We start from the raw sequence: 15,287 nt of genomic DNA, 5'->3' as shown, positions 1-15,287 counted from the left end.
GAAAATTAGAGAGGAAAAAGGTTGTAACACAGTGCTGAGTTTCATAGTTTTGAATCAATTCCTTAGGTAGATTTCTTACATAGAGAGGAGGTCCAGCAAATAAGTGCAAGGTACCCTCTGGCTCGGACTGAAAAGAGGCACTTGATAGTTAACACATCTGGTATTAAATATTTGGCAAAAAAAAGTACACTTTTAAATTTTTCAGTTTTAAAATTGTTTCAAAAAATCAGTTGTAAATGTTCATAGTAATTTTATTAAAGACATTAATTATAATTACAATTAACACAAACTAAAAACAAATCAAAAAGAGTAGACTGCAGAAAAAGTAAAAAACAGAGAAATGGTGAAGAATGTAAATAAAGAAAAAGAAAAGAAATATTTAAAGTGTCTTTCAATCTTCATCAAACAAAGCAATTTAAGGTTACTCTTTTTTACTTCTAATAATCTTAATCTTTAGTCCATTCAAATAATGTAACTGAGCCTTGGTAGAGCAGTGGGCTAATGCCTCCTTAAGTAACACCAGCTGCATGCAATTAGTGCAGGTTCGCATCCCACCAGGCTCAAGGTTGACTCAGCCTTCCATCCTTCCGAGGTAGGTAAAATGAGGACCCAGATTGTTGGGGGCAATTAAGCTGACTTTGTAATAATGCCGCTTGGGGTGTGTGTGAAAGCCCTAATAAGCAGGCATATACATAGAATGAAGGCTACTGCTAAGCTTGTAAGCCGCCCTGAGTCTTCGGAGAAGGGCGGGATATAAATGGAATTAAAAATAAATAAATAAAAAATAATGGAACTTGATTTCTTCATTTTTTTTCTTTGCCTTCTTGTCTCTCTTCTCATGAGTTTCTTCAAAACTTTAACAAAACACTTTTGCAAATCTAATATAGAAAAAATATCCAGATTGCTCTCTTGATTTATTGTTTGTAGGTCCCTTTTAGTTATTAAAACATCATCCAGTTTCTTTTGTATGTCCATCTTTTTCCATGCCATCTGGGTAACCTGTCATTTGTAAATCCCCTTTCAACTCAGTCTTGTCAGGTAAAATTGGCTCCTCTTCCATAACATCTTTTAGACAAAGTCTCTCCATAGAGGCATATGTCTCTGTTGACACTATTAATGCTAACTTTTGATCCCATTTTTTCAAAAATATCATTCAATATGTCCAAAGTTAGAATATTTTGCTCCATTTTGTGATTGTACCTCTAGTTTATGTGTTCTCCACATTAAATTCAAATCTTTAGTTCCCCCTACTGTCCATTTTTAAAAATCTTGTATTCTGTTTTCTAAAAAGTATAACAAAAGGTAATTTTTTTAATGGGAAGGATTCTTTATAATTAATTCCAGAATCTCGTTTCAAATTTACCTGGACCATTAGTCTGTTTATAATTTTCTAAAATCAAATGTTTAATCAGCATTTTTCTGTTTATCCTCCATTTTTTTAAGTTCTTAAACTTGTAGTTAAAACTTTCTTTGGCTAAGGACTGAGGGGAAACTCATCCAGTGCTATCAAACTTGTCAGTACAAAGGTTTCCCAAAACTGAAAAGCAATTTGCAAGCAATTTCTGAAACTGATTAGAAAAGGATGCAAAGTCAGTATCCTTTTGAAGACACTGGCCACAGTTTGAGGGCAGATGTCTATCTGCTGACTCTTCATTACTCGCCATGGCCATTGCTTCTCTTTTAGTGGAACTATCTTCAGCCCACCATTTCTGCCTCCAGAAGTCCCAGGAAATATTTTATACTAAGTAATTTGTAAAAGGAATACATAAAAAGACCCTGGCTCTAGTCCACCTCAGCCATGGAAAATCTACTGGGTGATTTTGAATTAATCACTATCTCTCAACCCAACCTATTCCACTATATAGTTTTTGTGGGAGAAATAGGGGCGGATGTTTGTGTGTGTTGAAACTGCAAAAGCACACACTGTCCCAAGGCAATGTGTGCTTGTGCAAAAGGGAAGAGGCTATGGCCAGTGCTGTTTTTGTCATTGTGAAAAATGCACTGGGATCTTTCAGACATCTCTGCTCAGATTTGAAAATATTGTTAAAAAGTGAATAAGGTTTATGTAAAATGAATGTTTGAATTTTAAAAAAATAGCTGTAAGAATTTTCCTCCAAATGTATTTAGGTTGTATGTTATACAATGGATATAACAAGACTCAGAATTGAAACTTATGTATAAATATATTCTCAATGTATATTTTTTTTGAAAGCCCTTACAAATTTAAAGATTTACATAAAAGTTTTATATTAACAATTCTTTTTAAAAAGGATTTTTGTGCATCCAATATTTACCACTGCTGGTGCTGAAATTTACAAATAATAAATTTGTATCAGTGAGTTGATCTTGAAGTATAATGTAACATTTGAAACTTAATTGTGTCCTAAACAAAAGAAGGAATTAAGAAATAAATACTTTATAACTCATTATGCAAGGGAACTTAATTGTAAATAAGAAAAAATATCCATATCATATGGTTCATCATCATACAACTTCTTTCCATTTCCATTCATTTATTTGAACTGCCCATTATATTTGCTTTCATTTTGATTTCCTCACTTTTCTATTGTTTGTTTCTAACAATTGTCAAAAACAAAAGGTCAACAGGCCATCAAGCATATTGCTTCCAGACTTTTTAATCTACTGAGTCTAAATGATTATTTAAAAAATAAATGTGAATTTGAGTCCCACATTAGGCATGAAAGTTGACTGGGTTGTTGCTGTGAGGAAGATAGGTGGGAATATTAAATATGTTTGCCACTTTGAGTTATATATAGCTCTTGATCCAATAGAAGTTTTCCTCTGTTCTTATATTTCCATTTCCTGTAAGAAATAACATAGAATAAAGGAAGCTGGAGGGGAGGTGGTTTGAAGGAAAAGAAATACAAGTTATACGCTCCAAACAAATGAATATACTTCACTCATATCTATGGAGATTCTCATCAGTAGGCAATTGGACTTTCTTGTTTTTCTTTGCCCTAACTGAGATGTGAATTGCAAAAATGTGGATAGCCAGGAGGTGGCAATGAATAATTATCATCACCCGGGTTATCTAGATTTTGGCAACTCAATGTCTTACGCAATGCTGAAAAAAATTAGATCTGTTTGCTAAAAAAAAAAAGTCAAATTACTACACTTCAAAACTGCTTATAGAAAGCTAAACTTCCTTATTGTATTAGAGCAAGGCAGAGAGAGAGAGGGAGAGAAAGAGAGAGAGAAAACGCAATACCAGTACTGAGCTCAGAGCATTTCCAGTTCTTTGAAAAAGGAATAGTGAATTCTTGTCAGTTACAGTATGTTAACAGTTGATAACTAAGCTAATGTTTTGGATCTTGATGAACTTCAATCAGGCCTACCACTGAGAAGCAAAGGTAAGGATTCTCCTTAGTAATGACCTCGGATTTAATTTCTAAGTGAAGAGAGAGCAAGTACATTTGTTCTAATACAGATCAACATTCTGGCATTCCCTTGTAACAATGCCTGTGTGGAAAAGATAAAGGACATGTGTGCTCATTAGAGAAAAATATATTGGTCTAGAAAGGAAGGAACCCCATAATCTGATAATTAAACCTCAAAAGTTTGCCCAGGTCAGCGAGTTAAGTGACTGGAGTAATATATCTCCTCTTCGTTGTTCAGAATTACTTAAAGGAAGGGCATTTCAATTAGCTGCACTATAAGGACGCTGGCGTCTGAACAAGGTAAGCTGTTTCTGGGTGCTCTGAGAAAAGTGCCAGTTAATTCACTTCTGGGGGTATCAAGTCATTCAAATGTGAGACACATGTACAAAATACTTAAAAACTCATCTTTTAATTTGCCTCAGCCATAGCACTGAAGATTAATTTTGAACAGACAAATCGAAATGTTATTATTACAAGTGCCATAGGTAAACTCCAGTCACTTCTCCATTTTAGCCTAAAATTTAATGCAAAACTGCATTTTCAAACCAGCAAAATGAAAAAAAACCACAAACCAACAGGGATGACCATCTTTTTTTTTTTCACAAGAATAAAACGCCTAGGGTACATGGCCTGGTAAAAGAAGCATTCCATGATACTTTCTATCTATAACAATTCCATGGCTATTAAGATTACAGAATGCTATCTGCCAACAGCTATTGTGGTTCATTTAATCTTCAGTTTCTACGTACAGACTGGGTCAAATATAGAACCCAAGGATCAGATCTAAGGAAATGTCTTTAAGAACAAGTTGCTTCTTCCTGTATTAAAAATATTGTTTAATAGAGGAAGGAATTACGTATATTGGTTATGAGTAAAATAAAGAATTGTAACTAAAATTTTCTCAGGTTATAACATGAATCAAACTAAAGATAATTGTGAAAGATGACAAGTCTTAATCAAACAAGGGGAATGAGGGGAAAACAGATGCTTCTGGGTTTGGGTGCTGCTAAATATTTACTCTTTCTGGCAGTTTTAGCACAAAACAGAGACATGTTTCTTTGACAGCACTGTTGTTTGGTTGAATTTGTTATTGTTCACATTCCTATCCTCTATTCTTTTGGAATCACATGATCCTTTTGCAGACATGGGAACTAGTATGTATCTTTTTTAGATATTCATACCCAACTGCATATGTAGTTAATATGGCATTGAAGTAGCAAACTCAAAATTAGGAAATGGTGCAAGAGGGAAACAGTAGAATTTATACTGGTCATTTCATGGTTTCAGCCTTCATTCCATGTATGTCATGGGATATATAATAAGAGACAAGAGTTCTACAAGTCAGGACAGAAGAAAATTAGATGATAGATATAGATGATAACAGGTGATAGATAGATAGGTAGATAGATAGATAGATAGATAGATAGATAGATAGATAGATAGATAGATAGAAGACATGAGGAGTGGTGAAAAATATAAGAGGAGGAATTCAAGTGGAAGAAGATAAAATAATTTAAACAAAGCAAGGAGATTGCAAAATAAAATTACTAGAATTAGGAAACTGGTGTGAGGAAAGACAACAGGAGACTATATTTAGTCTTACAGTTCTTGGAGGGGATATGTGTTCACAACTGATAAATCCTTTGGGACATATATCTTTAAAAATATTTCAATTAAAAATATGCATTAATCATAAAAGCAGAACTGCTTACTCTTACGTTAGAGGTGAAATGCCCCTAGCCTGTAGGCCGGATGCAGATGTACAAAACTGCAAATAGCTTTGTTCGGTTTGGTGGCTGCCGTGATGCGAAATGAAGGAGAGCAGAGAAGTAAGTGGTTTCCTGCTCTGCAGGACTGACAGGAAGTTCTTACTTCTTACTCAAAGTGGGATTTATATTAAAAGTGGCAATAATTGAACACTTATCTGCTCTATAGATACAGTACTGTAGAAGATGGAAACAGCGTCCTGCATTTGTAGAATGGATTCTACCATTTCATAGTGTGAAATGGTGTCACAGCGTTGATTCCTCTCCACGTTGAGAAACTTCGAGCAATAGGGGTAGGGAAAGGGAGAACATAACTGGAAATATTACAGCAAAGGGAGTTGTGGCTATTGACCTGCGGAAATGAACTTTGTGCAAGAGCCTAGGAAACAGCCCCAAACCCAAGCCACTTGGTCTGAAATCAAGGCAGCAATTGCCAACCCAGAATGTTGAGTCCTCAGCACAATGCCTAGCTGGACATAGGCTGTGCTTGAAATAGCCATCCATTGTGTTCCATCCCCACCCTCCTCCTTTTTTAAGTATTTTAACAGGTACAATGTTGTGCATATTTTTGCAGTACTGTGCTAAAATGCTAATGGGCATATACTGCAAATGGAGCAAATCAGATTATATTTTTCTGAATTCAAATTTGATAATACCAAACACCTACACTAGAGCCTTGTGCAAATGAATGAGTCCAAAAGGAGAAGGAAGAAGAGGGGGAGGAAGGAAGGTTTGATGTAAATTGAAATCTGAAATTAGCAGGGTGAAACCTGCTAAAGCCTATATTTAGAATCTTTTAAAATGCCTGTGGTCTTCTGTAATGTTTAATGTAATCTATTCAACATGAAAGTCAAACTGCAGGCAACTTTATTCATATTATTTAGTTCTGCATCCTGTATCTTATTTCTTTTTAACAAATAGCTGGCTCAGGGGCTAGTGAGCCAGAATCAGTCGAAAGTAAAAGAGAAGGTAAGTCAAATCGGACCCATTAAACCTCTTGACTATATGATGCTTTAGGAAAAAATGTAATTTAAAAGCCAAACAGCAAATGAAGTTCACACAACAGTTATTTCACTGGTTCCATGGAATATTTTACTTTTCAGTGAAGCAAGGATTCTCTTCTGTAAATCACCAGCTGCTTTTGAAGTGCTCAATTTTTAAAAGCAGTTTGAGGGAGAAAACATGTTTAATGCCCACATGGAAAATTTAATCCTTTGCTTTCAAGTATATATTATGTATTTTTGCATATGCAGTGAATTATGATCAGATAATATAAATATTACAATCATCAACCCTCGTCCTCCACATCCATCTTTGTAGTGATTTGTTTAATTCCCAATAAGCAAAGCCTCTGCAGGACAAAGAAATCATCTTGCACGCTATCAAATCTAGATGTGAAGTTTCATTTTTAAAAAATGTTTCTGGGAAAGCAAAATCTGTCCATATCACATAGAACCCACTGGATCTAATATTTGAATTCTGTAGATGACTCTGAATCAAATACTAATTGTTCTTTACTCCTTTTTCTGACCATTCCTTTTTCATCTTGGTATATCACATAAGTACATTTGTCATTATGTTTCCTCTTCTTCGTTCCCTTTTTCTTGCTTTGTGTTCCTTTGGCTATCTCTATTATGCAGGTAATGAGAATTGTAGCTAAATATGTGTATACAGTAGCTTGTAGCAGGTGAGATCACTCTGTCCCTTTGTTATATAAAGTTGAGGGTACACAAAAAATGCCGCATATTTACTCTTAATTTTTCTGCTGCTTTTATGCGTCATATCACTTCTGCCCTGTATATGTTTGTTTATAGCATTAATGGGCTTGTCTTTTAAAATATTTTTCAAAAGGTGGTTTTCAATGCCATTTCAAAACCAATTTCAAACAATGTTTAAAATCTAAAACAACATCTACCTCTATCGAACTATCTATCTGTCTGTCTATCTATCTATCTATCTATCTATCTATCTATCTATCTATCTATCATCCATCTATTAACTTGAAAAATCATTCCAATGATGAAGTGAAAGTGAAAACAAGTATTTCCAAAGATGCATTTAAAAATAATTTGAAAAATGTAAACATCTTAATGACATGCTCTTCAGACATACTATGTAAAGACCTCGCTTTCTAGAGAAGGAAAGAAAAACTGACCAGCAGCAAGGTGACAGATTCAATTGCAGTGCTGATGAGAGCACCATTGGCAGATCCATAAGACCATGCTAGGGACAGATTGTCATAGAGAAAATCCACCTATATAGCTGCTAAGAATCAATACCAACTTGATGGTTTTTAATAAATTAATTAGAGGCGTAAATTGTTGACATTTTAATTATTATCCATGTGTATCTTCCTTGGTTGCCATTGCTTTAAGATTCTTAAATGGGCTTCAATGGAAGATATTAACAGTTGAGTGTGTTCATTTATGAGCAGGTGGTTTTTATGCTATCTGAATTCTAAGTTGTAAAAGATATTAATCAAATTGGCCCCTCAAATTGGACTTGAAAGTAAAGCTACAGTCAGTGTAGATCCCATGAAATGAGTAAGATATTCCTAGTGAATTATCCCAGTTAATATTGGTTACAAACATTTGGACCAGTCCAAGGTGCCATGAAGTTATATGTCACACACAGTTACCATTAGCTTATAACAGAATAACATAATTGGAAGGGACCTTGGTGGCGTTCTAGTTCAAACCCCTGCTCAAGCAGGAAACCCTACACCATAGATAAGGTTACGGTAAATGTGGTATATAAATATACTTAAACTTACCTATGCTTACTTCAATAAATACCTATTCTATTTTAAGTTAAATTCTTATTCATTAAAATACAAAGGAAGGCCAATTGATGTCTAAAATTGTGTGAATATGCAGGTTGTTCACATTATGTTTTTCCAAGCGCCATTCTTAGAATTCCCACAAAGATTGCCTGCTTAATCCAAGGCATGAAAGAACTTACAGATAAATAGTTGGAAGTGAACAGAAATAGTATGGATGAGAGGATGTTTTTCAAATAGTGTTTTTAATGAAAAAAGAGGAACATTAAAAAAAACTACTTTTCATTTAAGCACACAGATCAGTGAGGTAATACCACAACAAAGATATTAATTGATTGTGTTGCAATCTACCCATGACACTTGACTGTACTGTAAACATAGAGGAAAATAATAAAAAAATAATTAAAAAAAACCAAATGTGTTTTTAGATTAGTGACAGTTTTTAGAGTTCAGATTTGTATGCTTTCTTCAAACCATAAGTATATATAAATGTAGAACACTTTGGAATACTATGTTTAATCAAGTAGACTTTAAAAAGTGAGGATACCAAAAAATAAATCTATAGTAAGTGTGAAGGGATGTCAGTTAAAAACTGTGTTTTAGCTATTCATTGTTGATGAAAATTTTGTCATCAGAAATTACTACTCGCTAAACCTTTTTGAAGAGATAACAAAAATCATTTGTTTGTTCATTTTCTGATCTCAGCCAGAATTATGCAATGTCTGTTGACTGTAGCACTAAAATGCAAAATGTGAAAAAGATTTAAAGAAAACAAAATTATTCAAAAGTTGATGGAATTGCATGCTCTGCTCTTTTTAGATGTAAATTTTAAATGCAGAAATAATTTAACAAGCATGGCTAAACACCTTCCCTCCCCCCCACAAAAAAAAGAAGAAAGAAAAGAAATCAGAAAGTTAAGTTGAAGGCGATCGGAATATCCAATATCCACTGTAACAAAAAGTCTGAATAGGAAAATGGTAAAATCTGTAGTTTCTAAACTGGCCCTGATAATTGATGGAGTAAAGCTTCTGTACAGCTGCTATTTGGAATACTTTGTCTTCTAGGAGTTCATAACATAATGTTACAGGAGTACCTTTGAAGTTGGCTATATTATATTATCTATTTATTAGAAGTTTTTCAAGCCATGTTATATTCTAAAATATCAGAGTGGTAAACAAATGAGCAAAAATTCAGGAATCAAGCTATGATATAAATGTGATATAATAATATAAACAGATCCATATTATAAAAAGCAGAAACAAACAAATCTGTGTTTTGAAACACTTGGGCAAACAAATTTTAATCTTATGCCAACATAGCAAAATGGATGCTAATCCAAAATCCATGAACTTTCTAAAGATGGAGTTTCACAAGAGAAAAGGCCTTGTGCCCGGGTTGTCCTCAACAAATTTCCCCTTGAAAAGGAAGCCTGGAGAAAAAAAAAAGGTTTCCTGAACATTTTAGTTTGTGGGCAGTTTTTTTTAGAGAGATGGAAGTGTTTTCAAATATTTGGCTCCTTAGCTATTGAGGCTCAGGACTTTAACAGCAATTCTTTAAATTGGGCTTTGATATCTCACAATAGTAGCACATATCTCAAAGAAATATACAAAATAATTTGCATAGTTTTGTACAAAAAATTCCACAGCCTAGATGGTCCTGACTGTTTTCTTTTGATTTTTCTAGGAAGGTGTCTCCACTATATTTGAAAAGTAGGATGATCACTGGATTTTCCAAGTCTCCTGGCCAGCAAGGCCTCCAGCATGAGAGTTATGACGAAAAATATGAGCGCCGGTGCAAGAAGCACGAAAGCCTGCTCAGGAGACACAACAGGACCACATGCCGTCTCACAAGCAAGTGCCAGAGCACAGAAGCCAAGGAATCAGCTCAGAGCCCTCGACAAAAGGAATTCTTCCGACGAAGGAATTTAACAACTGAAGAGCTTGGGAGGACAAAAATGATGTTGCCTCCTAGCAAGAGAGGAGCTTTATTTCCTGTAAACTGTTCTGACAATCTAGGGCAAATACCACCTCAGAACTATATGAAATATTTGTCAAATATTCAAGTAATATTTAATGATGGGGATAACACAGCTAGACCATCCCAAAATACGGTAGTTAGTTGGGAAGTCTGTTGAATTTAGATTTTCACATCTGTTGACCTGGGCTAGGAGATCAGTCATGAATAATGTATAGTTTTAATGTCTCTCTCTCTCTCTCTCTCTCTCTCTCTCTCTGTGTGTGTGTGTGTGTGTGTGTACACACAGTCCTTTCAGCCATATGTGTGTGTTTGTGTGTGAATTTTTTATTTATTTTATTTTATTTTAATCCCATTTATATCCCGCCCTTCTCCGAAGACTCAGGGCGGCTTACAAGCTTAGCAATAGCCTTCATTCTATGTATATGCCTGCTTATTAGGGCTTTCACACACCTCCCAAGCGGCATTATTACAAAGTCAGCTTAATTGCCCCCAACAATCTGGGTCCTCATTTTACCTACCTCGGAAGGATGGAAGACTGAGTCAACCTTGAGCCTGGTGGGATGCGAACCTGCACTAATTGCAGGCAGCTGGTGTTACTTAAGGAGGCATTAGCCCACTGCTCCACCAAGGCTCTTCATGTGTGTGTGTTACAACTGTTTGTTGTCATACATTCCTAAGTCTGCAATTTACAAAATCTTGCATGAAGTTGTCAAAATTTCACAAGATTTCATGTTCTCATGAGAGTTTTGAAAACTTTATTTTATTGGTTAGGAAGTGGTTAAAGAGTTTTTCTACAATATTAGTGTCAGGGGGCAGAAAAGCTTCAAAAACTGATTTCCATTTTTCTTTACGGATTGCGAAATAATTTATTATTTAGCAACCAAGTAACTAAACAATGTTCCTCTCCTCTAAAAATAGGAAAAAATGTATTGGAACAATTTAGAGATCCTGTCCCAAAGAGATACATTAGTAATCCCAACAAATTTGGGGAGTATTGGATATTGGGGTACTGAGATCAACACATGGAAAAGAATCCAAATATTATTCTGTTTTTATCTTTCAGCCTCATACCAAATCTACACAGCATAACTTCAGTAATATATTCCCTCTTAGCAAATCACCTCAAGCCATGCTCACTGTGAATGTTCCCAAAAACTGTAAAGGTAAATGACAATCTATAAATCAACCTTAAAGTTGTCAGCAGAAAAATATATGTCAGCATAAACTTGACTTTTTTTAGTATCCATGACTAATTTTTATTATTTTGTTATTTTTTCAGATTTTTAATTTTTTTAAAAATCATATATATATTTTTGCTCATAACTTTCCTAAATGTATGGATATTTTGCTTTCAGATACCTTAAATATAGGTAACTCTTATCTTACATTCTGTGAGAAACAATTTTAATGCAAATATCACAGATGCCCCCGTCTTAAATGTAAATGTTTTAAAAATGTAATTATATGTTTTTGAACATATTTTTTAGAAACATGTTGTCTTATGAATAGATAAAAACAGTGGTGTTTCACTGTCAATTGTTAAAAGTATTGAAATGGAATTTATTTATATATAGGTACACAAACCACAAAAGAACTAAGTTCTGAAAAGAAAAACTCCTGTCAGCAAACAGAGTAAGTACAGAAGATTATTCAGGCTTTTTTCTCCTTTGGAATTAGTACTTTTAAAATTGGATACTAAACATTTTACACTGAATATGAGGTATTTTTATAAAGATGATCAGACTTTTTCAATCCAAAAAAATAATCAAAATTTGAATCATATTTTTATAAATTTTAGATTCAAAATTCCTTGGTTACTCATCCAAAATTATCACAAGCCAGAACATTTTTGCTTGCATTAAGGAATAGAATTCCATAACTTCATAAACCACATATAAAATTCTCTTGAAGCTATACAGCATACAGTAATGATATAGAGTCTTCTGTACCCAGGCAGTAAGATCTACATCTGGGATAGCATTTTTGAACATATAAAAATATTATCATGTCACTCTGTCTCTGAACAATCCACTGTATGACCTATGATTACAAAGAAAACTTCCAGACATTGCTGGCTTCAATAGTTTTGTTTCCCATGCTTTCAGTGGTCAATTATGCTTCTTCAGTGAAGTTATTATTGGAGTTTTTCACCACTGTATTTACAAGCTGCCTCAGTTATCTTGGCCACGCAGCAACCAGTGTCAGAAAAAAAATATACAGTTTCCTGTTCATTAAAAGCCGAGTGGTAACCAAGAGTACAGAGATCCCATTTCATATTGCAAATTATTGTTTGTACAAATGCAAGGATTTATTGCAAATCTTCACATGTGCGGTAATGAATGAATAGATAGTACAAAAAGTTCTTGGGTACCACATCACAACAACATTTCAGCGGGCAGAAAAAGACTCATGGTGGCAAGAGGAAAACTCCACTGCATAGAATAACTAGCACTCCTCGTCTGTTCTAGGATTTTTAAAAACTTTTTGATTTGGTGACTTTTTCAGGAGCTTTTGTTCAAGTCTTAAATTTTTATACGGGCAATTCTATGTGCATAATCTTTTACCTTCTTCCTTTTGACAGTTGTATCACACTGCAACTATGTCATATCTCCTTGATAATTCTTTTCTCTTTTGTTTTTAGTTGTGGAACAGCAGTTTTAGATAAGGTATGGAAAACATGAAAATGAGTACATAAATAGGTGACACGTCAACTGGAAGGTAACAGTGCTCTGTGTCGTCATGCTGACCACATGACCACAAAAATATCTTTGAACAATGGTGGCTCAATGGCCTTGAAATGGAGATGAACACCACCCCCTGTAGTTGACAGTGACTAGTGGAGTAAAATCCACAGAGATTCCTTTTATGGAAAACAGAAAGTGGGAATGAGATTCTTCTTTCTTTAAGAAACAAAGAAATCTAAACGGGGGAAGAATTTGGTAGTTAGTATTTGGTATTGTTCTCATTTCGGTATGCATACATCATAAGCTTCCTGCACATAATGGCCTTAATCAGGCAAGTTGTTATAGTTGTGATGTTTCAGATAAGCAAATCTTGGCTCCATGTCTGAATATGGCCCTTAGTAAAGTTTCATGAGGTTTTCAGTAATCAGCTTTTGATCATGGAGTTGCTGTATTTGGTGGTTTTAAAAGAAGGGGGTTAAAGGAGCACTGTTATTTCTGTACAACTCTGTACATAACAGTGTTTCCATTTGTTTCTGACTATAAACATGTTTTGACAGTAGCTAAATAATGAATTTTTATTAATAGCAATAAAAACTGCCCATCTTCAAGTATACTAGAAGTTTTCTGAGTATAAAACTCAAAGGCTGACAAATAGTGCAGGTTGCATTTCTTTGCCAACTCAGTTGGGATTATAAATATATTTATTTGTATTTCAGGAAATTATTCAACTTTCTAACTACCTCAACGTGAGTAATTAATATTAACTTTTAGACAGTTTGGGGGAAAGATCCCTTCATAAATCATATTCTTTTTGGATTTTTTAAAATACATAAAGCCTTACTTTCTGAGAATAGGACTGCAATTGAAAACAATATATTTATTTGAAAACAATAATGGTAGAATCCTATTCAGTACTTGAAGTGCAGGATTCATTCCTGCAGGGGAAATAATAATAATATACATATATTCACAAAATGTAGCTTGATCCACCTGATTTTACCATTTCCATGATCTGCCATTTTGGTTTAAGTACGAAGTACAAAATCCAACTGATGTCAATATGCTTTTGATACCCAAGGAATGCCAATGATCAAAGGAAACAATTTAAAATCTTCCAGTCAATTTTAAAAAGACACTATATCAGATAGCAAGTTCTATAAATTGTCTTACATTATTTTAAAAATAAATACCCTCTTTTTCCACTACATAACAGAGAAGCCAGTTAAATAATTATCTAAAAACAAAGGGACATAAACTTCACTTTTTAGAGTACAGTTTTGTACCTATACAAAAGATCTTTCTGTTTCCTTGAATGGAACTAGGACAACGAATTCAGAGCATGCCTGGGATATCATTTGAACATGTTGTGACTGATTTCTTCTGTTTAGGAGGCGCTACATCGAGAACTAATATTGAAGCAGAAAATGGTGATTTTACAAGAGCTTCTAGCCATGTTGCTAGAAGCAGCAGAAAAATCTTGGAAGGTACCAAATAGTCATACTAAGATTACTACTATTCATAATTGTATGTTATTCTATATCATACATAGTTATCATTCAGAGTAATGATGCAACAGAAAACTAAGAGGGATCCTGTATTTTTGATAGTTAGCTTATTCATACAACAGAATTTCGAGCAGACACAGCTTTTCTTACCATAACAATATTCTATAATGATAAGTGTATTTGCTGCCAAGATGTCCTTTCCAAATATCTATTAATAGTGAATGAAGGTTACATCTCTGAGTGGCCCATTTGTAAAGACAAAGACATAAAGAAATAAAATTGTATAATCAAGCTCAGATTTATCTTTGATAATATTATGTTTGATCCTGTTGAGAGAGAAAAAAGAACACACATCTACTTTCCATGGAATTGTGCTTCAGCTAAGTAGAACTAATGCCAAAGAAGTGCCCTAAATTACTTGATCCAGAAAAGAAATGGCAATTCAGTCAAATTTTCACACTAAGCTCACTGCGAACTCTCTTAGAACAGAAATGTCGACATTTACTGCTTGATACCATTGTGGTTTGTACTTCCCTTCTGAAACACTGATGTTAACATCCAGAATAGCAGGGGGAAAATAGTTTTACATTTTTACTGACAGGAAGTGGTAATTAAACCTCTGAACCTCAGCTTATCAACAGGTAGGTGTGTACTGTTTCATTTGTTTTCTGTATACGTTTCCAGCATAGCCCGTTTCCAATTTGTTATTCATTAAAGCTACAAAACTGTTTCTGGGATTTCCAAATTAATATAGAGATGAAATTTTCAAATTTGCCAATGATAAATGGAATAAGAGATGGAAATTTTAGCTGAAATATAAAGGCCTCTTTAAAGTGCTTTAAAGCTTTCAGTTCCCAAGAAAAAAGCAGCAGAAATCTGCAAAGTCCTGTCCTTTACCATTGACCATCCCATTTTGTTTTGCAAGATTTTGCTTTTAAATGATACTACCTATTTAAAAACAAAGCAAAGGAGAACCAGTGTTGCATTTCAATATGTAGATCAGGTTATCCAAGTACAAAACAAAGTGTTGCAGGGCTGAGTGGCTTAGGGATTTCATGCAGCTCTCTAGCAAAATTGCCAAAATTCTTTAACAAAGTGGGCAAGCTGTTTCAATGATTAATTGTTCTTACTGTCAGGAAATTTCTCATTTCAAGGTTGAATCTCCCTCTGACAAATTT

The 15,287-nt window shown here is 34.2% G+C and overlaps 1 protein-coding gene across 7 annotated transcripts in view; it reads left to right on the top strand.

Moving 5' to 3' along the window:
• The first annotated feature begins 3,105 nt into the window (after positions 1-3,105).
• TRAF3IP3 (TRAF3 interacting protein 3) overlaps positions 3,106-15,287 on the top strand; it is a 32,396-nt gene continuing 20,214 nt past the window's right edge. For 2 of the 7 annotated variants that reach the window (XR_014492299.1, XM_083361093.1), the window contains exons 1-7: positions 3,107-3,371; positions 9,627-9,936; positions 10,984-11,083; positions 11,495-11,552; positions 12,562-12,586; positions 13,321-13,350; positions 13,993-14,088. Coding sequence is in view for 4 of the 7 variants with exons in the window: in XM_083361093.1 (XP_083217219.1) it covers positions 9,658-9,936; positions 10,984-11,083; positions 11,495-11,552; positions 12,562-12,586; positions 13,321-13,350; positions 13,993-14,088 (588 nt within the window). In the remaining 3 variants the exon portion in view is untranslated. Of the gene's footprint in view, positions 3,372-3,640; positions 3,699-5,203; positions 5,228-9,626; positions 9,937-10,983; positions 11,084-11,494; positions 11,553-12,561; positions 12,587-13,320; positions 13,351-13,992; positions 14,089-15,287 lie in introns of those variants that run through there. The other 5 variants (XR_014492298.1, XM_083361090.1, XR_014492300.1 and 2 more) reach the window with 4 other exon arrangements.

Source organism: Vipera ursinii (assembly GCF_947247035.1).
Source record: "Vipera ursinii genome assembly, chromosome: 3".
NCBI classification, from domain to species: Eukaryota; Metazoa; Chordata; class Lepidosauria; order Squamata; family Viperidae; genus Vipera; species Vipera ursinii.
The sequence above is the reverse complement of the archived record's forward strand: the minus strand, read 5'-3'. Positions and strand labels throughout refer to the sequence as shown.